A 21911-nucleotide genomic window follows, 5' to 3' on the forward strand; every position below is an offset into this window, starting at 1 on the left:
AGCAAAGGCGCCTCGCCTCCCCTTTCTGAAGGGAGCTGGTGGCTGAAATGTGTGTTTATTTTTTAGCCAAGGGGCTCAGATGGTTTGCCTGTCTCTCAGTCAGTCAGTGAAGCCTGAGTACCCCCTCACAAAAGGGAGGCGCGGCTCCTTTAAGACACGCCCTCACTCCGGCCCGTCTCAGCCCCGCCCACTCAGCAGCGGGAGAGGGGGCGTGGCTTAGAGACACGGAAGGCACCCAGGGGCCCTGAGTGCGTGGAGGGTTGAGTGACAGCGCCACGGACCAATGAGATGGCAGAGATTGAGGCGGGGAGGTGGACCTTCCGGAGGGCACTCGCGCGGCGGTGCAGCTCGAAGGGAGGGGGGCGACCGGCGGCGACATGATTAAGAAGTTTGACAAGAAGGACGAGGAGTCCGGTACGGGGCTAGCGGCGGCGGGAAGGGAGCTGGGGACGGGCTCGGGGGCGGGCAGGGCCCCGAGGGGAGCGATCGTTAGGCGACCAACGGGCGCCGTGGCCTATACGGGCCGCTGAGATAAGGGAGGGGGGTAACGGCCGCTGAGGTGAGGTGAGCGACAAGGACCGCTGAGGTGAGGGGACGGGGGACGGGGGGGAGTAACGGCAGCTGGGGTGGGGCGTGTAACGGTTGCTGGGGTGAAGGGAGTAACGGCCGCTGAGGAAGTAGGCTTCGCCTGCTCTCTGGTGCCCCAGCTTCGCTCGGAGCCTCCCCCCGGCCCTTCGGGACGGTCCACGGGCTGCGCCCTGGGCCCCCTGAGGCCGCACTCGGAGGGAGCCTGTGCCCCCCAGCCCGGCAGGTCTCTTCCCGCCCTTGCTGAGGTGAGCAGGAGCAGTGCTTGCAGGGCTCCGTTGCCCGGTATCGGGACGGCAGTCGTCCCCGCACGCAGACTGTGTGGGGTGGACTGTGTCAGGAACATCTGTGTTCAGTTACCCGGCGGGCATGGGCGGGAAAAACATCACATTAGGCACAGATGTGGTCGATGAAGCCATCACTTGCACGTTTTCGCTCCATAAAATCTTCTGGAAGTTAAGTTCAGGTTGCCTGGAGGAATTGATGCTGTCTTGAATTTTCTGTTGCTGCTGCTCAGAGGTCTTCTGAGCCACAAGATGTGCCCGGCTGGGTTGAGTTTTGTTTCATTCTGTTTTCTTCTGCTTGGGATGTGAGAACTGAAGAATGAACGCACTGAAAATGAAAAATTACTGCTGGAGGAAGAGGGTCAGAAGCAGCAGCGAGGGTTTTATGTGTCTAACAGTGGCTCTGAGAGGTGTTTTCACTGTGTGTGTGGATTAGAAGGCTGGTCTCTTTTGTATGCTGCTGACAGAGAAATGAATTTCCAAGAAATTAATTGCTCTCAATGGCTGGATCTGGGCTGTTAAAAGGCTGAGAAGGTACAGTATGGAGATAGTCTAGTGTTAACGGTTTTGTGATGTGCAGCAGCCAGACTGTTTTTGGAGTTTGCTGAGTAGCCCCTTTTAGTGCTGCGTTGATTGATATATTTCTATTTCACATCCTGATTAGCAGCTCTGTCCTGATGCCTTCAGTGCTTTTTGTGCCTGAAGGAATAAAAATAAGGGGAATAATAAAAAAAAAAAAGAGTAAATAGCTTTATGTAAAGGGAGTATTAAGGCAAATTTACTAGTAAAAAAACTTTCTTCCTCACCCTCCAGCTGTGTTGAAACTGCTCTCCCCCGCCTTTTTTTTTTTTTCCTGTTTTTCTGAATATGCAACTTAAGAAAGTGGATTCAAAGCTGTTGATGGAGAACATCACTTATTCCAAGAGGAATATCACTGTAGCATTGATGTATTTTTGTAAAGTTGAGGGTCTGTTCCTGCATGTTCAGTTCTATTGGTTTTAGTTACTGGCATTTGTGGAGAGCACATTTCCCTAACTGAGAGGTCTCTTCTGTTCTTCAGGTAGTGGCTCTAATCCTTTCCAGCATTTGGAGAAGAGTGCTGTGCTTCAGGAGGTATGAATAATTATAGTATAATAACTGTTTAACTCTTTGATCAGTAAGTGTGAGCAACGTAGGGAAGTTTTACAGTCTGACTCTCGGGAAATGTGGATCACTAAATTGATGTAGTTAACTTAAAATCACGGGATATATAAATTAAGTGTACATGAAGTTACTTTATGAGGGGTTTATGTATGGTAATTAGATTATATGTGGCTTCTGCCTTGCATGCAGACATGCAGGATCTCAGCGTGTTCGTTCTGAAGAGGTGGCCTGCCTGTTTTCCTGTGCTTGTTCATTGTACTGTGTAATGGATATTCCTGCTTCTCTTTGAATACTCCAGGAGTGATTGCAAGTGGTGGGGTGAACAAGCAGTTAAATAATGCATAATTTTGGTAGTTGCAGAGAGATATAAGTAAGAGCTTAATAATTTCCTTTTGGTGTTCCTACAGACTAGGGCTTAGTAGTGTTTGGGCTGCAGATGCTATGGAAGGAATTAAGTTGTTACGCTTTTATTTTAAAGTATAGCTAGTTCCAGATGGTAAACTGAGTCATTGTCGTTTGTTCAGATTGCTGCCCATCCAGCAAACTAAACATGCATGAGCTGAATGACAGGAATATGCTCGTTGGGACACATTTTCAGAATGAAAAAAGTTATAAGCTACTTGGTTGTAAACAAATTCCTTTACTTTTTATGGTGAAAGAGAAATTATTATTATTACGTTACAGTGTAATACAGTATTTATGCTGTGTTTGCAGGCACGTATCTTTAATGAGACCCCTATAAATCCACGAAGATGCCTACACATCCTTACCAAGATCCTTTACTTGCTGAACCAGGTAACGTACCACTTCTTCCCAGCCAGAATGAATATTCCTGAAGCTGATTTCTGATAACTTTCAGTGTGAGAGTTTTATACCTCTTCCTGTCAGACTTGGGAGGTAGCGTTTAAGGAGATAAAAAATTGAGCATTTATGCTATAGTATTATGCTCTCCCTTCCAATTTTGCCACTGAGGTGAGCGAGTTATATGTCTCTGAAGCCTGTAAGACTTTTTTCTGAGTGCCAAATGAGAGCTGCTCTTTGGTCTGTGTTCTCTGCAGTTAATCACTGTGCAATTAAAGAGCTGCTTGTGTTTGCCAAGCTAAAGTAGAAATAACAGGTGAGGTAAGAACATGGGCCAAGAAGTGATGAAGTGAAAGGTGTCATCTTGTTTGGGCAGAAACTGGAAGCATGATAAGGAAGGAAATTTTCTTTAGGTATCCACATAGATCAGGTTTCCCATGTGTCAGGCAGTATTTAACATAGAGTTATGATCAGTTAGGAGGGACCTATGCTGTTCAGTCTTAATTGGCACCAGTCATCTTTAAGTAGATCCCCTTTTAAGCAAGGGGATCCTTCTGGTTAACAAGCAGGACACACAACCAACTGCTGACACACTAATGTCGAAAAGGAAACACAGGCTACTCGTCAAACTATTCTACCGCTGTACCACTGTGGATGGCATTTATATTGAAACCAAGTAGATAATAGTGGTAAACTTGGCACATATTCCCCAAGAAACACAAGGTGAGGGAGGGACTGTTTCTCACATGAGAAAAGATTCTTCGTGTGTGAGTAGATATTATGAGTGGGGGCTGAAAGGTGGAGGCGGCTAGATAGTGATGGTGTTTTTTCTCTCGCCGCTTTTATGCTATTTTCAGGGTGAACACTTTGGAACCACTGAAGCCACAGAAGCTTTTTTTGCAATGACCAGATTGTTTCAATCTAATGATGTAAGTACCTAGTGTTTGCCACTTGCTGCCTCCCTGGTTTTGTCTGGATTTGCATTAATTGCAAAACAGTTGAATATCAGGAGGTGGGAGGAGAGTGAGGCAAGTACTTCAGAGAACAAGCTCTGCACACAAAGTACTTGCTGAAGGCAATTCATGGTTTGGAAACAAATGATTGAATAATAACGTACGATTACTTTTGCACCAAAAACAAGGTGGTGGGGTTTTTTTCCAAGTTGAATTACTGTTGTAAAGAATGTGGATAATGTCAGAAAACCTTAAGATACAAATAAGTGTAATTTTATGGCTGTTTCTTACACTTGCAAATAATCCCCATCTGCTTAATTCAAAATAGAATTTAAAAGTTGTCTGTTGATCAAATACTGCAGTTCTCTAGAACAACTTGATCTATTCATGAATCAACATGGAGTCAAAGGATGAGACCATCCTAAAAATGCTGGATTAAACTTTGGACTTTGTGGGATGTCAGGTCCTTCTCTGGTCTCTTTTGCAGAGAGTGTAAGAGCTTAGAGGAGTGTGCTTCATGGGATGAGTCTTACTAATTTTTGTTAAAAATGAACTGGCACTTCAGGGTTTTGGAGATGCACGTGTAATTGTTTAAAGGTGGAACGAAAATTTTGGAACTACAGAGTGTTTGAGACCTTTCTCATATCCACAGTTTAGAAAGCAGTTTTTTTTAAAAATGTAAATATGTTGTTTGCTTTCAAAGAATTAAAATGTCAGTGTTCTGTGCATATTTCACGTAGATCAGAGGAAGCTGTTTTTAAAGCTTTTAATTGATAATTGTGAGGCTTCTGTATACAGATGTGATGTATCATTTCTTTCATAATTAACATGGAATTTTTTTTTTAGTCTTATTTTACAAAATAATATACCCCTTGTTCTTCTCCTGGTTTGTTTGATAACAGGGAGTAAGGCTGGGACCCAGTTATCAAACATGGTTTTACTTATTTGTTTACAACTTTATAGATGTGGGGAATAGTGTTCTGTTTTAAAAGTTTGTTTAACTTTTGAAGTTTATTAAACTTTTAAAACTTCTAGGAGGTGTTTGTTCATAATTGCCATTGGGTTTAATGGTTTTCTGCAATACACTTTGACAGCAAACCCTTAGAAGAATGTGTTACCTCACTATCAAAGAGATGGCCAATATTTCTGAGGACGTCATCATTGTCACAAGCAGGTAATAGAACCTACAGAAAACACCGTATCAGAGCTCTGAAACAAGTAGCTGCATTTTAATGTGTTTGGTTTAGCTGCCGTGGTTTTCTGTATTTATGCTTTTTAAAGGATACAGCAAGGGAAAAGAAATTGTTCCATGATAGATAGTATGTGTCACCATATGAAATGTTAATTTCTTCCTATTATGTTGTTACGCTTTTCTAAAAAAGTAAGAGGCTTGCCTACAGTTGATCAATTGGTTGCTACTTTGTTTTCTTGTTTGTTTTTTTTTCTTTTTTAAGTTATTGGTGCTTAGTGGGTTTGTGAAAACTTAGGCTGTGACTTCCATTTCATTTTGCTGGCAGAGCAGTTAGGGGAAAAGCAGAGCAAAGCTCAATTCATCCACCAACTGAACTATCATTTTTTTTGACTACAGAATAGACGTTACAGTCATTGTGAGAGCAAAAATTGCACGTGTTGCATGTGCTAAGCAATTGTTTTATTTTATATTTGTTTAAAGCGGTTCAGCAAACTAAACTTTGCTATTACCTAAACCAAAATTTCATGTAGTAGAAAGAAGAGCAACACTAAGAAGAAGAATGGCTGAGCTAAATAAACCAGGCCTACGGCAAAGCAATCTTATGGACTGTGCATTTTGTAATGTTCTGTATTTTCACAGAATCTGATGTTAATGATTTTCAAATAGCTAATTATTAAGTGATTTCTAGACAGTACTAGAGCTTAGCAGTTATGAGGTAACAGCTGGAAAAACAGCTAAATGAGATGAAGTGAATGTCACAAAAGGACCAAGACATCGAGATATTAAAGAAGTGTTCACAGGGTGTCTTTGATTGTTTTAGTTTGACCAAAGACATGACAGGGAAGGAAGATGTGTACAGAGGCCCGGCCATCAGAGCGCTCTGCAGGATCACTGATGTAAGTACAAATCACATCACTGTTGCGGAAGAGATGATGAGCGTATTTAAAATAGAAAAGCTGCTGTCTCGCAGGGTGTATTCTTGTAGCGGTAATGGAACTGCTGCTTTAGGGAGGACTGTTCTGAAGCCCTCTGCAGATATGAGAAACTCTGAACACTGTGGAGCTGTAGCACTGTGAGCATGGGATTAGAAGGCAGGAGCTTTAGGGCTCTGGTTTCTGATCTGAGCTTGCTTTGCTGGAGGCTTTGATAATGTCACTGAACCTTCAGGACTGAGCAGCTGATAATCGCATCTCCCTTGCAGAACTATGCGTTTTCAGAATTAGTTTGAGATATTTTTTTGAGGGCCTTTTGAATAACACTGCGCATATATTTTTGCCTTATACTGCTTTTATGCTCTGCCTCAAAAGTATCAACACTTTTCTTTTTCCCTTTCATAGGGGACGATGTTACAAGCCATTGAGAGATACATGAAGCAAGCCATTGTGGACAAAGTCCCCAGCGTGTCTAGTTCTGCTCTGGTGTCTTCCTTAGTAAGTAAAGCAGTAAATTATTGTAAATCTGTGCATTGTGTGTGGCTGGGAAGGGTAGTCTGCTGCATGTGTAGCTCTGCCTGGTCTTTGTTTTGTTCTTCCTTCATTCCCTTTTCCTTTGATATGACTCTTTTTCATCTCCTCAGCGGAAAATAAACAAAAAATAGTAGCAATGGAGTTTCCTTTGTCTCAAGTGGACTCTATCTTCACAAACTCCCTCCTTAACATTCTCTTGCTTTAGAGTACAACAGTTGTAATAACTTTAAGTGCAAAATGCTCAGTCATCTCTCTATGCGGTTAGAGTAGAACATTAATTTCCCTGGGGAGGGGCCTTGTCTGTTTTGAAAAGTCAAGCACACTATTGACCGTAAAAGTGCTTATCAATTTGGTGAGCGTAGGTAGAAACAACTGTTCTGGTCTGTGGAAGAACTAGTAGTGAAAACTGCAAAAGAGTGTATGAGTTCTGTAACAGGCAATAAAAGCAGTCTGCTTTGTGCTCTGCAAAAAACAAATCCATGAAATTGCTGCCCTGATAAGACTGCAATTCAAGATTATTTTTGCTAATATGTAGTAGGAGGGCAAGATGAAGTAGTTCACTGTTTTTCTCACCCTTGTTTAGGAGAAAAGGCTGGAAAAGATCTCGTTAGGTTAATATTTTTATTAAAGAGGAGAACACAAGTGAAAGCATGGTAGTCTGAGACTGAGATGTAAGAAAAACAGTGGTTTATAGGTGTAGAGGATAAAGAGTCTGGCTGCATTGGTAAATCAAGAAGGCAGAGGAGGAGGTAAGAGCTCCAGCTGATGAGGTCGAGTAGACCCTGAGGGTGCAAACAAAGCTATATTAATACTGAAGTCTTCCTGCTGGACTAACCGCAGGCAGGTGAAATGTCCTAGCATTGTCTTCTGTCCTGTTTGAACATAAACAAAAATTCTCGAAGTTACTTTTTCTCTTTATTGAAACATGTACATCCATACAAACGATGTATTTGGGAGTTATTCTTTGTTACCTGTAGCATGCAACAAAGCCCTAGATTGTCTCAAACTCTTTAAACTTAAAAACTGAAAACAAAGCTCATGGTACTTCACTGTGCTTCTAACATTAGCTTGTCTGCAGTCTCAATTTGTGGTTTCTTCCAGCACATGATGAAGATCAGTTATGATGTAGTCAAACGGTGGATCAATGAAGCTCAAGAAGCAGCTTCTAGTGACAACGTCATGGTGCAGGTATGTTTGAGGGTGGTTGCCCCAGGAAACTGTAAACGCACGACAGTTTTAACAGTATTCTGTGAGTTCTTAAGATAACCTTAGAAAAAGTAACTTGATTTTCCTTTTTCCCCTTATTTTAAAAACAAGAATTGTGCCTTGAGGGAAACAACTTGACTGTTTCAAAAAATCTCAAGTTTCTCCATGATCCCAGTGCAAGATTCTTAATTAAGAGTTGGCTCTTTAGTGCAGTCCTCTAGCCTTTCCCTGCTAACCTTCTGATAGATGGGATGCCACTGACTGTTTCACAGTAGTTGCTGCAGAAGGGCTTTGAATCTGAGTTTTCAAAAAGCTCAAGAAATTATCTCGTTATCTCCCGGAACACCAGCATCTCTCGTCTTGTCCTTCAGAAAATATGCCCTACAGCACCACAGAGATTAGCCCGAATACAGCATATTTGCATATCAGCAAAATCTTTACGCAATTATTCCGGAGAGCTGTGGAAATGAAAGGGTTCTCTATGTTCAACCAGCATTACAGACTAATGATCAGAAACAAATCTGTAAAATCGGGTTTGTTCTTGCCCAGTTTGCAACTGCATTAAGCCTTACTTTGAATCGGTCTTACGTCAAAAAAAAAAGCCAAAAACAAAACAACTTGGCAAGCAACTAGAAATGTTCTTTTGTACTTTTACCGTAAATGCCTCGAGGATTTTTGTAGGGTCAGCTGTCATTTAAAGGCCTTGGTATATCCTGGATGTTGAGTGTACTAGAAATGCAAGTGCTATTGCGCAGTATAATTTAGTAAGGTGAAGCCTTTGAAGTTCTGACTATTAATGGGGAGAAAAGGGAGTAAACTAATTTCATGGCTCTTTTGGTCTTCAGAAATAAGTTGAGGCTGTCCTGTGGTGGACAGGAAGGGGAAGGAAATACTGTAGATCTTTCTAACTTGTCAGGAAACTTGGATCATTTGAGGTTAGAAGGTATTATTATTAGCCCTCTTTATGTCTTACCATCTGACTTTTCCATCTGCGGTGTGTATTCAATACCTGCATATCTCTTGTTTCTGATTTCCTAGTACCATGCTCTGGGGCTGCTGTATCACCTTAGAAAAAACGATCGCCTTGCGGTTTCCAAGATGCTGAATAAGTTCACTAAATCTGGGCTGAAATCCCAGTTTGCGTACTGTATGCTGATCCGAATTGCAAGCAAACTCTTGAAGGAATCTGAAGAGGGGTGAGTGAAAGGCACATGTGAATTACCAAACTAATTATTGTTTGAGGTAAACAGTATTTAGGAATTTAGCTTGTTTTAAAGTTTATGGAAATCTACACAGACCTAGAGGACTGTAGTGTTAAAAATAAAATGCAGGTAGAAGTAGAATGCTAGACTGAGCTGACTGTGAGTACATGTGGTGGGGTTTGGGTTTTTATTTTGATACTGTACTACCAAAATTTAGCTGAGAGTAGGATTAAAACTGCAGAATAATCTCTGGAGAGGTTTTGTACTTTGTCTGGTTAGATGCATTTCAAATGCAATAAGGATCTACCTATGTTGTGGGGATATAAATAAAAGGATCTGTCTTATTCTGATCTTGAACTAGCAAAGGAGGATATAGTTACCTGAGAAATTCACCTCCTGATGAAATTCTTTTATCAGTGGAAATTTTTGTTAGTGGTGTGTGATTAATAAAGTATGTATTTCTGGAGTGCAGCATTTCTAGCTTGAAGAAGATAATGTAAAGATGATTAGAATAACAGTAAATAGAAATCTTAGAGCTCAAGTATGAGTTGAGCAATACGGCAGTGTAGGAAACATGAAAGCGTGTGCATTAGCTGTGCTTTCTGTCAAGTTCTCACAAATGTGGTATTAGTGGTTTGTACGTAATTCAGCGTCATGCTGTGAAATGTCTTCTGTTCGTAGCCATGAGAGTCCACTGTTTGACTTCATTGAGAGCTGTCTGCGGAATAAGCACGAAATGGTTATTTACGAAGCTGCTTCTGCAATCATCCATCTCCCAAACTGCACAGCCAGGGAGCTGGCACCGGCTGTTTCAGGTTGGTCATAGAATCCTTTGTACCACTGATGCAGCTGAAAGAAAGGATGGTAAAGCACATCAGAAACAGTACAGCATAACTAAAATACTGGACTCAAACCCTGCATTTTCTGATTGTCCCCAAGTTAGAGGGCTTGTGGATGAGAAACATCTTGATCCCATTTTCCCACTTCATCCAAAGATGTAGAGAATGGATTCTAGAGGTAGCACAGGGTGATGGTTGCCTTTTTCCAGCTGTGGGAAGTTGGGGTGGGAGGGAGGGAAGGTAGAGGAGGACTCGATAGCACGGATGTGCCACAGACAACTACACAAACCACGTATTATTGATATAAGATGAAAAACAGGAGGTTATTTTTAACTTGCTTGTGAAGCTAGTCGTAAATTATGAATAGAGCTGCATGAGCACTTAGCAGCATGTAGTTGAATGTAAATACCTTTGACTTTCCTCTCTACTGTCTCTCTTTGAAAGAGGCCGTGTCTGATTTTCTGCCATGGTGAATTCTGACTAAACTGTTTGCACGTCTCAGTATCAAAGTGCTGGCACGAGGCAATTTCCCTTTCCTCATCTGGTATGCTTGTGAGGGCTCTCACCTTCTGCTCTCCAGACATTACTCATGCCTAGAGTTGGGAGACATTTTTTGTTAAACACTCTCTACTGTGCAACACTTTCTTGTGAGTTACTTCTCTTGATTATGGTTTTTGTTTTAATTATTTATTTTCAGTGCTGCAGCTCTTCTGTAGTTCTCCCAAACCTGTGTTGAGATACGCAGCTGTACGGACCCTTAATAAAGTGAGTGCTTCCAAAACCTCAAAACTAGCATAAATCTCTGAGCATGAGAAGAAGCCAGACTTCAGTACCTAATGATGCATTGCCTAAAGTAGAGCAACTGCTCATGTGATTACTGTATTTGGAAATACTCCATGTTGGAGAATTGGCTTTTCTCCAAGCGTGTCTCCTGGCGTGACAGAAATTTTCTGTACTCAAGCTACCTCTTCTCATTTCTGGACCCCAGGGCTATAACAAGCTGTATTCTGGTAACTTGTGAGCTCTCAGCTGTAAGGCAGCAGAGTCCTAGATACTTAATGCCGTGAAAAGCGTGAATAGGATGTGTGTGAAGGAAATAGCATTCTGACTTCAAAGCCGCACACCACGACAGAAGCGGTTTGAGACTGTCAAACCCGTGCGCTGTAACTTACAGTTAGAAGAGTTCATTTGCAACACTGAAGCAAAAGAACCTGAGCTTTGGTTGCATCCTGCCAGCAGTCATATGATGTAGGTTTAGTTGCAATCCTTGGGGAACAGAGCAGTGCTTGGAAAAAAAATATGGGCATTAATCCTTCCCCATCGAAAACTTTGACTTGTTGGATGTTATTGCTTCCATATAATTTGTAATTGCGTTCTTTACAGGTGGCCATGAAGCATCCATCTGCAGTCACTGCCTGCAACCTAGACCTGGAAAACCTCATCACTGACTCCAACCGCAGTATCGCTACCCTGGCCATCACCACCCTGCTGAAGACAGGCAGTGAGAGCAGTGTAGACAGGCTCATGAAACAGATCTCTTCCTTCGTGTCAGAAATATCAGATGAGTTTAAGGTGTGGCATTGGAGGCCTCTGCTCTTTCCAGCTGCAGGTTTTTCTCCCATTCTTGTTATTACGAAGCTTTTCCCATTTGTTAATCCTTCAGTGACTTAATCTGATAGAGCAAAGCCAGCTTGAAATTCAGAAGGTGTAGTGCTCTGCTTTCCAACTTAAATATGCTGTGTCACTTTCTCCCACTGCTCCAAGAAAGGATAAATGTCATTTGGTGGACTCCTGGCTCCCGTGTAGTATCCTGCAAAACTTTGTACTGCCTTCTGGTTGCCTCTTTGGAGAGGAAGAGGGATTCAACTGTCCAATTGAGTCTATATCACTGCAGTCTGATGTGTAGCTAGCAAATAGTGTGAACTGTAAATTTCTACCTAATTTGTCAAGTTTAGTCACTGTGAACGCACGTAATAACTCGGTTAAGGATGGTAGCTTACTTGTATCCATCTCTTTTACACCATGGAGTTGCCTTGAGGAGCATAGCATGTCTCTGCAAAATCATTGTCCCCTAGTGTACAATGGTCTTGAATTCCTATTTTTATGAGAAAAGGAAATAAGTATTAGACAAATTTAAAATTGCAAAGAGTTTTAATGACAAAAATGTAACTAGTGAAGTTAGAATCACTTATGCTGAGGGTCCACCACCTGATTTGTATCCTTCTTGTATGTGAATTTAATCTATCAAAATGACAACTTGAGATAGTGAGAAGCCTGTATTTTTCATAGAAAAATAAATGCGCATGACTAACGTCCTTCTCTGTTGTTTTGCAGGTGGTGGTAGTACAGGCTATCAGTGCTTTGTGCCAGAAATACCCTCGGAAACACAGCGTCATGATGACCTTCCTCTCCAATATGCTCAGGGATGATGTATGTTTGAAACTTTCCTTGTGTAGTTGCTGGCCGGTAGCTCTGAGAGATAGCATGAAAGGTCCCTTCTGTCTTACGTCAGTGGGTACACAGCAATGAAGAGACCTGACTGATTACCAAGACCTTGTTTATCTCATGGGTCGGGCCTGTCTGAAATGTGCTTATGAATTAAAGCTGGTACATCAAAAACTAAAGAGACGTTCCTATGATGTGCCTTTATGGGTCGGGGGGACTGGGAAGGTCCCGTTAGGTTATCCAGCCCGCCTTCTCTTTTCTCTCTATGTGCAAATGCTGTGTTTTCTCAATGAAAAGAGGTAATCGAAGCGTGAGGGGAACTGAGCAGCACCGAGGTCTGAGCTCTGCCTGCCAGCTCAGTGTCCTTGATTTTTCTTTCCCAGGGTGGCTTTGAGTACAAGCGAGCCATTGTGGACTGTATAATCAGCATCATTGAGGAGAATCCTGAGAGTAAGGAATCGGGCTTGGCTCACCTCTGCGAGTTCATTGAAGACTGCGAACATACTGTCCTGGCCACAAAGATCCTGCACCTGCTGGGGAAAGAGGGGCCAAGGACTCCATCCCCGTCCAAGTACATCCGCTTCATATTCAACAGGGTGGTGCTGGAGAATGAGGCTGTGAGGGCTGGTAAGTTCAGCTCAAGTGCTTGATGGTTTTATGTCAGCTCTTCTAGAAATCTTGGGTCTGAAACTGGGTTTGGGGGTAGGAGGCAATGGTTACTCCACAGGCCCTGTAAAGAGCCAGCTCTTACCTGCATCAGCTGTGAAGGTGGTTTAAAACTCCTCGTATCATCTTAGCATCATCACTTGGTGCTCCTGCTTCGCAGAACATAAGCAACGTATTAGCTTCTAGTCCCTTCTTTGAATGTCTCCCAGAAGTCAAGAGGTAATACATGAGGAGGGAATGCTGCTACTTCCCTAAGAAGCATAATTGTTTGTTATTGTGTGTGTGTGTGTGTGTGTATATATATATATAAAAAAATGTATAATCTTTTTATATGGAAATCTCCCCTCCACAAGCTAGGGATTCCTCCTTGGAAGCGTGTTGCAGACTGATACTTCCTTCCTGCAAGGCCTTTATAATACCCTTTAAGAGTGTTCAGCCTCTTTTCACACTTGGGACTTGGCATTGGAGGGATACCACACGCTAGAAGACTAAATACTTCTAGGAGAGAGGAATTCAAATGAGCTCACACATACAGCCTGGTCCATATTGCATTTGATTTTTGGTGACGGCTCTTTTGGTCACAGCTTCCTAATTGTGATCTAGAGCACATGAAGAACATCCCCCAGAGAGCGTATGCTGTATAGAAACTTCATCGTTGTAAAAATATGGGTTCTTTTTTAACCACCAAGGGCGTAAAGCTTGTACTTCCTTCCAGAACTTTCTCTTCTTTCCGTGTGTGGAATTTCTTCAAGCCAATGCTGAGCTGAAATTAAATCAGTTTGGACAGGCAGCTCTAAGTAGTTGCGGGGGGTTTCAAGTCCTTGCAAAGTTGCTGGGTGCAGCCTGGTCCTGATCCCCACCGGGTGTGGAAAAACATTTATCTGTGGCTGTGAGCTACAGGTTATGGCAGAGCAGCCAAAAACTGGAACAAGTCACGGAGATTGAACTAACCTTAGCTGATAGAGCGTTCTCTCAGAACAGAGTTGCAGGGCCGTTCAGCTGATCTTGTTCTGTTATTCCCGGACGCAAAAGTATTTCCATTTGAAAATATGGAAATAGTTTAGGTTTTCCTTAATGCTAAAAGGCTTATGGTGTGGAAGGGAAAACCTGTGTAGTGAAAGCACTGCATAGTATGCACAGTGCTTTGGATCGTGACTGTTAGAAGTGTTTGCGTGTAGCTTGAGCACCTCTGACATCTCCCCGTTTTCTCCTCTAGCTGCTGTAAGTGCGCTAGCGAAGTTTGGTGCCCAGAATGAGAATCTTCTTCCGAGCATCTTAGTGCTTTTGCAGAGGTGAGTGGGTATGGCTGTGCTGTGCGTGTGCTGAGCTTGTTGGTGACACTGGGCAATCTGGCTCCACAGAAGCAGCAAGATCAGACCAGGTCAGAACTTGCACTGGGTTTTTTACGACATACCAGTAGAGGAGTCGGGAGATGGCTATCTTCTTTCCTTCTTGGCTGGAGAGGGGAGAGCACTGCTGGAGATAAGCAAATAAAAGGTGTGCATAGTCTTGAAAATGCGATAGTGATCTGATCTGAGAAGATTCCTCAGCAGGTAATAAATCTACAGTGGTTTAGTATTTGTCTATATCTTTTGCATCCCTTGAAGCAAGAAAATATGTTTCCGTAAGTAACTTCTGTATATGGATGAGTAGTGATCTCAGGTGTTCCCATCTCACAGATTTGTGTGTCTTGTTAAGACCGTTCAGCTTCCTTAAATTGTCTGTACTGTAAATGTCATGTTCTTCATTTGTATAGCACTATAGTGTAAACCCATGCCATGTCTGGCTTCTGTGGTGTGAGGGGTAATTCAAATTACGAAATGCTTCAGGCAGAAAGCAACCTCAGTGTAGGTGACAGCTGCAAGAAGTGACTTGAGCAATGAGAGGAGGGAGGGAAGTTGCCAGGAGAGAGAAAGAATCTTTATAAACCACCTGCTATATTTGAAAAACTAGCTGAATACTTGAGCACACAGCCATTTTTCCAATCTGAAATAGAAAGCAACTTTAACATTTGTTTTTGTAATCTTACCTATTTCTTCTGCTTTTGTTCTATTGTGAAAGAATGCTGTAAAAAAAAAAAAAAGTGCAACCACGTGGTGCCTGTCAGAATTGTTAGCCATAAAATGCGGGTGTATATTTTATAATCTATCGAGTTTGCCTGGTGTTAACAATTCACATGCACGTCTCCTTTAATCTTAGTTTTCTGGTGTGATGCTCGCATATAAACTTCAAGTTAAACTTCAACTACTCTGTTGTATGAACACTTTTTTTTTTTTTCCCTAGTCTGCATATCCATTGAGAGAGTTCAGACTGTCCTTGCAGGATCGAGTCCGTGTGGTGTCCTGAGCTGGCTGACCGCTGTCCTCTTGTTCCCCAAAACAGGTGCATGATGGACAGTGATGATGAAGTTCGGGACAGAGCAACGTTTTACTTGAACGTGCTGCAACAGAGACAGATAGCACTGAATGCTGCCTATATTTTTAACGGTCAGTGATAGAAGGGAAAGAAATCTGAGCTGTTGTTTCACATTCTGTATTACGGGTGAGCTTTGTTGCTGTAAGAATAATTTGCTGTAACATAACTTAGGTCCGAACAACTCAAAAGGACAGAACTGTGGGTTTTTTCTGGCCCTAGCACTTTCCTGTGAAAACTTGCGTTAACTAAGAATGGCAGAATTTGCAAAATAGGGGAAGGATTGTCTAGGAAATGGAGCAGGAGTATGGGCTGAGCTTTTTTCATCATTGCCTCTTCCTTCGCTTGGGGCAAGTTTCTTAACCTTTGCTCCATCTTCTCCGTTACAAAATGAGGATGACACATCTTGTTGCCAAGGTTGGTTATAAAAATGTTTTATGGTCTGTAGTTGAAAGTTCATGCAAGCAGAGTAATATATTAAAGACTATTGCAAGATGACTTTTCTAGAGTGAACTGTTTAAACTCCAGTACCCTCTGGAATGGAAACTTTCTGTGTCATCTGCAGAGCAGTTTTTTTATCTATCCAGTATCTTGAAGTACTTAACGTGTATTTTGTCTTTACTGAGAAAAGAAAGTGCTTGTACCGGTTTTTCATTAGCCAAAGTCCAAATCATATCTGTCTAGCTGCAAACTCTAGATTCCTCGAGAGTTTTTCTCTGCAACCTGAGCCAACGGCTACAGGAAAGAGCTCTTTAAATAGTCTTCCATGTTTATATCTCAAGAAGGAAGGTAACGGAGACAGAAGTTTTCAGACTCTGGCATCTTGTTGCTTTTGGTGCAGTGGGCAATTCAGAATTCATGCTGTTCACTTGTGAACCCTGGATCGTGGCTCCTGTAGGCCTCTGACAGTTCCTGCTGTTAAAACTGACATTTTCTGCCTGTCCCTCTGCTTTGCAGGGCTGACCGTCTCTGTTCCTGGGATGGAGAAAGCCTTGCACCAATATACGCTGGAGCCTTCTGACAAACCTTTTGATATGAAAACAGTTCCACTGGCTACTGCACCAATCTTTGAGCAGAAAGCAGGTAGCGCTGAGGCTTCATTTAAATAGGCTGTAGGCAAAGCTGTAAGCATTCAGGTTGCGTAATGGTATTTGATGTCTGCAAACTGGCTGCTGTCCTAGTAGGGTCAGGCCAAGACCAGAGGTGGTTCTGCCAAATGCTGGAAAGGTTGCAGTGTCACTAGCTTTGCAGAAGCGGGTCAGCCTGGTCCTCACAGATAAAGGAAAACAGCGCCTCTTCCGAAGGAATGTGGGTTGGCAAGAATGCCATTATTTGTTCTCCTAACCTTGTTGTCAGAGAGAAGTTTGTACATCATCAGGATTTATTGGTTCGTAGACGGTTGAAAAAAGTACAATCCAGAAGCACTTAGTCACTTCACTGGCTTTCTGCCATAATCTTGCACAACTTTTTAAGAAAAAGTTTGGTGTTTTTTTTCTCCCTTCTTCTTTCAGCTTTTTTTTTCTGGCTGTTCTGGACAAAAGTGTGATTTCTTCATCATTACTCAAACATCTCTTCTTACAATTCAACATTGCCTAGCAGAAAAAAATATTTTGGGGTGTGTGTGAGGAACCAGGCTGGTAATGGCTTGCAGAAGAATGTGTGAAACGCTACAGGCTAATGAATTTTTTAGTGGCAATATAAAGGCATTCAGAACTCCTCCGCAGTGTAATTGACAGTACCGCGTCTTTGCTTTTTTCTTCACAGAGATTGCCCTAGTGACCAGCAAGCCTGAGAAAGTTGCTCCTTCACGTCAGGATATATTCCAAGGTATGAGAGAAGATCAGTGGGTCTCCAGCGCTTGAAGCGTTGGGAGGATCGCCGCAGGTCAGGCAGGGATGAACGAGCCTATCGCTAAGTGTCTGTCATCTCTCTTTCCTTTCTGTGAAGAACAACTGGCAGCCATTCCAGAGTTTAAGAGCTTGGGTCCGTTATTCAAGTCTTCAGAACCAGTGCAGCTCACAGAAGCAGAAACAGAGTATTTTGTTCGTTGTATTAAACACGTGTTCACAAATCACATCGTTTTCCAGGTAAGAGAAGTTAACGCGCTTTTGCCAGGGTGCAGTAGGAGTTGGCCCTTAGTGATGCCTGTGTGTAGCATGAACAGTGTGGTTGCTGTGCCCTGGAGAGGACGGCTTCTCTCCTATGGAGTTGCAAGGTAGAGTTAAGAAGGTGTGTGCTCAACAATTGAAAAAGGGTGGGGGTTATGACCCCACCTGTTAAAGAATTCTAGTAAAATTGGAGAGAAAAGCTGTTCAGTGAGAATGACAGGCTTGATCAAAAATGTGGGATGTATACTCTGGAGTATTGTAGCTGACTTGGGGAAGAAAAATCCTTGATTAGAAATGTTTCTTCTCTGCTCAAGTCCTTTTCAATTTATTCTTCTGCAGTTTGATTGCACAAACACATTAAATGATCAGCTGTTAGAGAGAATCACTGTGCAAATGGAGCCGTCGGACGCTTACGATGTGATCTGTTGCATCCCAGCGCCCAGCCTGGCTTACAACCAGCCGGGCATGTGTTACACCCTTGTCCAGATTCCCCAGGATGACCCCACTGCAGGTATGCACTGGGAGGGAGTAGTTCTGCACGACAAATCCCTCAAATGAATGTTTTGTAGAACAGATAATAAAATGTTTATGTTGCGGCATTTGGCAAGTGCATGCTGAGGTTCTAGTACTGTTTCTTTCTCATGTGTCGCAGGTGCTGGTCTTTATGTAGAACCTGTGTCTGTGCAAAATACGATACGCACTTTTTATACAAATAGTATACAGACTTTTTAACTAATTAGTGGTATTGGATGAGTAAAAATGGGATATTTAAGATGGCTGGAGAGCGTGTAGGTAATAAAGGAAAATGAATTTATTATCTTGAGTCAATGAAAGGAGCACCCTTGAAAAAATGGATGGTGGTTAGTAGTAGTCAGGAACAGAATTGGTAAAAGGACAATATAAGTAGGAAAAAAAATTGGTAGTTTGCTCCTCCACATATCTGGCTAATGCAATTTTTCATCTTGTTAGCGAATTAGAAATGACTATGAAATTTAGGAATGAGAGATTTTTCTTGGCCATTAAATTTCCCTTTCTCGTTTTTATTCTTCACACTTAGAAGAAACTCCACCTGATTTGCAATTGGTTTAACATGACTCACCTCATCAGTGGGGTAGATTTCTCGGTTATCACTTAAATACCAGAGAAGATTAGAACGAGTCTGAATTCCTTGAACTGTGGTTTTGGATCATAATCCACTTGTCATAAACCCTTGCAGAGTTTCTGCTGGTAACCAATGCCGAGCGGATCTCCCTGCAGCACTGAGTCAGTGCACCTGGCCGTGTTACCCTGTGGCCCTGGCGTACTCCTCCCCTGAAATCCTCTTTTGGCCTTCATCTTAGAGTCAGGGCAGGGGGGGAACTTTTATGTGAAGTTGAAAAATGCTCTGCGTACGACGTATTTTCTTTGGCAAAGCTAATGCACGTTCATTCCAGTCCCTTTATTAGAAGCGAGGGCTCAGGCAGAAGAAACTGGACCACTAACCTATACGGGCTTTTCTTCTTCTCCCCAGTTGCTTGTACTTTCAGTTGCACAATGAAGTTCACTGTTCGAGACTGTGACCCAAACACAGGTGTGCCAGAAGAAGATGGCTATGACGATGAATATGTGGTAAGTTCAGGACTGCTTTTGTTTTTCCTTGTCACCAGTTCTGAATACACACGGCCATTGAGTTGACAGTTTCCGGCTGGATCTAAAGCCAGTAGGTGAGAACGGCAGGCCTGCCTGAAACACCACTTCCAAAATACTATAGCTTGTAATTTTTGGATCCTTCCCCAAAACCTTGCCTCTGCCAAAAGTTATTTTAGCTTTATTGCGTTATGAAGATAGGGTTTGTGAGGACAGAGAGGAAGGAAAGAACTTCCATTGTCTCTTTTCAGAACTGTAACCCAATCTTTCCGCACCAAGCATTTGCAGTTCTGTTTATTGCGTCAGATCTCAGGAAAGTGCCCGTCTTCTGGGCTTGGAGGATGTAAGGGCTCATTCTGGATTCTGAGAAAGTCTCTCTCCTCAGATGCCCAGAAAGGGATAGAATGGGCTTTGACTCACAAACCAATTTCCCCATTTTCTGCTCTCTTCTGGTATCACTGATGGTTTTACATCAATGTTTTTAAGCTTTACGGATGGCCACCATAAATACTATTTTTCCTCTCTGCTTTTTAGATACTGTTATTATGTGCTTCTCCTGAAATTAAAGCCAGGCGTGCCAGAGTTGTCTTGGCAAAATGCTGCTGTCTCTCTTTGTCTTTCTTTCCCTTTCTAAGATTAGGATCGTTTCTGTAACTTGCAGCTGAAAATCTCCCTTGCTTTTCTGTCAGCTGGAAGATTTGGAGGTGACCGTGTCTGATCACATTCAGAAGGTTTTAAAGCCTAACTTTGCAGCTGCGTGGGAAGAAGTGGGAGATGACTTTGAGAAAGAAGAAACCTTTGCACTTAGTTCCATTAAAACCCTTGACGGTGAGATGATCGCTCCTTGTTTATTGGTGACCCACACAGTAATCCTGGTGAATCCCGCCATGCTGGGGATATATTTAGTGTGGTAGGAAGGAGATATTTGGTGCCTTCCCACGTGACAGGTCCCAGCTTTGCGTTGCAATGTTGGGATAATAGTGAGTGGAAGTTTGGCAGTGCTTGAGGCAGGTTGTGAGGAGGGCTGTGGTCCTAGGCTGTTAAAACAGCAGAAAGGACCTGGCAAAGTAGGCGTGTTGGTGGGGCTGCAACCAAGATAATGACTGGAAATGGCTAAGCCGTGTGGCTGCTTAGAGAATGCTCTTTAATTGCAAACTAGTTCTCACACCAACCTGGAGGTAATTTTCTTCTTCAATCTCTGAATGCAGAAGCTGTCAATAACATCATCAAGTTCTTGGGCATGCAGCCCTGTGAGAGATCAGATAAAGTGCCAGAGAACAAAAATTCTCACACGCTCTACTTAGCTGGTAAGTATTCATGCCTTTGAACTCAATGTTTCCATGTCCCCGTAGATTTTTGCTAAATGAAGGGAAATGGGTTAGGAGATTCTGCTCTTGTATAGAGAATTTTATCTCTATAGAAAGCTGAAGTGAACCAGTGAGTTGAATGCAGCTGATGCTAATTTGGAGCCTGCTGTTTTGGGTGTACTCAGGCGAGGCTCTGTGTCTCTCAGAATGGAGATATTCTACCTATGGGAGCAGCAGTGAATCCTTTGAAGTGTCTGCTCTGGAAGTTCTTCATTCACTAAATTCCTTGACAGCTTTTTACCTCGAAAGGGGGTTCCTAGGACCATCTTGGTTTCGAGTGCCTGTCACTACAGACAGATCCTGAAGTGGCCTGCAGGACCTGTAACTTCTTGTTTGGTGACTGTGCTCCAGGCTCACAGTTCTGGGCAATCCCTGGAAGTGCCCTACAAAACTTCCTTGCCGTTGTTAAAGCAAAACCGCAATGAACATGGCGCACAGCGGTCAGACAGAAGAGTTGGATCTCGGTTTATTTCAGGGGGAAGAATCGGTAACTCCAGGTCTGTCTGCATAGCGGTGTTGAAGTGGGACTGGAGATGGCTCGTCCCACACTCTGAATTGCCTCTAGGAGCGCCGCTTGCAGTCTAGTAAAAGCATAGGACTATTACTCCCTTAATGGCAGGGGCGCTGAGCCAACGGACTGTGCCTTCATGGCAGAATTATAATACGCGTTGCCTTCTCAAACTGGAAGTGAGCTTCAGCTGCCCATTTTCTGGTTTCTGCCTCTTTAACTCAGCCTCACCCTCCAGCAGCACTTGCTGACTGTTTAATTAAGACAATATCTATAATCTTCAGTCTTGACCTCAAGAGCTTAGGGGATTTGGGGGGCTTGGTATTTTTTTTTTGTCATTTTCTCCCTCTCTGCAACTGGCCATAGAGTGAATCTGTCTTGTACTCACCGGGTTGTTGGCTCCTGGGCTAGGACTAGGTCACTGAGCCTCTCTCACGGTAATGGCTCAAATGTTGCTTTGTCCTCAGGTGTATACAGAGGTGGCTGCGATGTGCTGGTAAGGTCCAGGCTTGCGCTCGGAGATGGTGTGACCATGCAGGTGACAGTTAGGAGCAAAGAAGAAACGCCCGTAGATGTCATCCTGGCTTCTGTAGGCTGAGCGTTACAGCACATCAGCTGCGGTGGAAAACTCCTTTGCAAGCACCGGTTGGGTATTTACCGGGTATCAAGCAGCCTGTCTGTCCTTCTGCATGTAGTTTTTATTCCTCAATTTGGTAAATATTTTGTATGATGTTACAGTAGTGGCAATAGTGGCTGGCTGGTACTGAGCCTTTCTCGTGTCCCTTTCCTCGTTGTCACTTACACATTCCCGTCTAACTTATTGCATCTCTGGCCACTTGTAGTAGAGCAGGGAAGATAAAAGATGCAGGTGGTAAGAAAATGGAATCAAGACTTTTGTCAAAACTGATTTTTATTAACAGAAAATAAACACTGGTCCAAGTGGTGGAATTCATATGAATTACTGTTAATAAAATAGAAATTTCTTGTTCTAATTCTGTCTGCTTCAGTACAGAAAAAGTAGCCTATAATGGCTGTTTACTCAGCAAAAAAACCCTTATTCCTAAAGGGAAGCTATTAAATTTCAAACATAAGCAGTTAAAAACCACAC

The 21911-nt window shown here is 42.8% G+C and overlaps 1 protein-coding gene across 1 annotated transcript; it reads left to right on the top strand.

The window, feature by feature from the left end:
- The first annotated feature begins 309 nt into the window (after nucleotides 1–309).
- Nucleotides 310–21795, top strand: COPG2 (COPI coat complex subunit gamma 2). The gene is made up of 24 exons (XM_063323744.1): nucleotides 310–414; nucleotides 1930–1982; nucleotides 2727–2807; nucleotides 3671–3742; nucleotides 4861–4940; nucleotides 5779–5854; nucleotides 6296–6388; nucleotides 7526–7612; nucleotides 8669–8826; nucleotides 9514–9647; nucleotides 10369–10436; nucleotides 11055–11243; nucleotides 12006–12101; nucleotides 12500–12743; nucleotides 13999–14074; nucleotides 15165–15268; nucleotides 16152–16277; nucleotides 16959–17021; nucleotides 17142–17281; nucleotides 17642–17813; nucleotides 18813–18910; nucleotides 19618–19756; nucleotides 20137–20235; nucleotides 21271–21795. The coding sequence occupies exons 1-24, from the start codon at nucleotides 378–380 to the stop codon at nucleotides 21399–21401; spliced, it is 2616 nt and encodes an 871-aa protein (XP_063179814.1). The 5' UTR covers nucleotides 310–377; the 3' UTR covers nucleotides 21402–21795.
- The last annotated feature ends 116 nt before the right edge of the window (nucleotides 21796–21911 follow it).

The sequence above is a fragment of the Chroicocephalus ridibundus genome, chromosome 1, assembly GCF_963924245.1.
Source record: "Chroicocephalus ridibundus chromosome 1, bChrRid1.1, whole genome shotgun sequence".
In the NCBI taxonomy this organism is placed as follows: domain Eukaryota; kingdom Metazoa; phylum Chordata; class Aves; order Charadriiformes; family Laridae; genus Chroicocephalus; species Chroicocephalus ridibundus.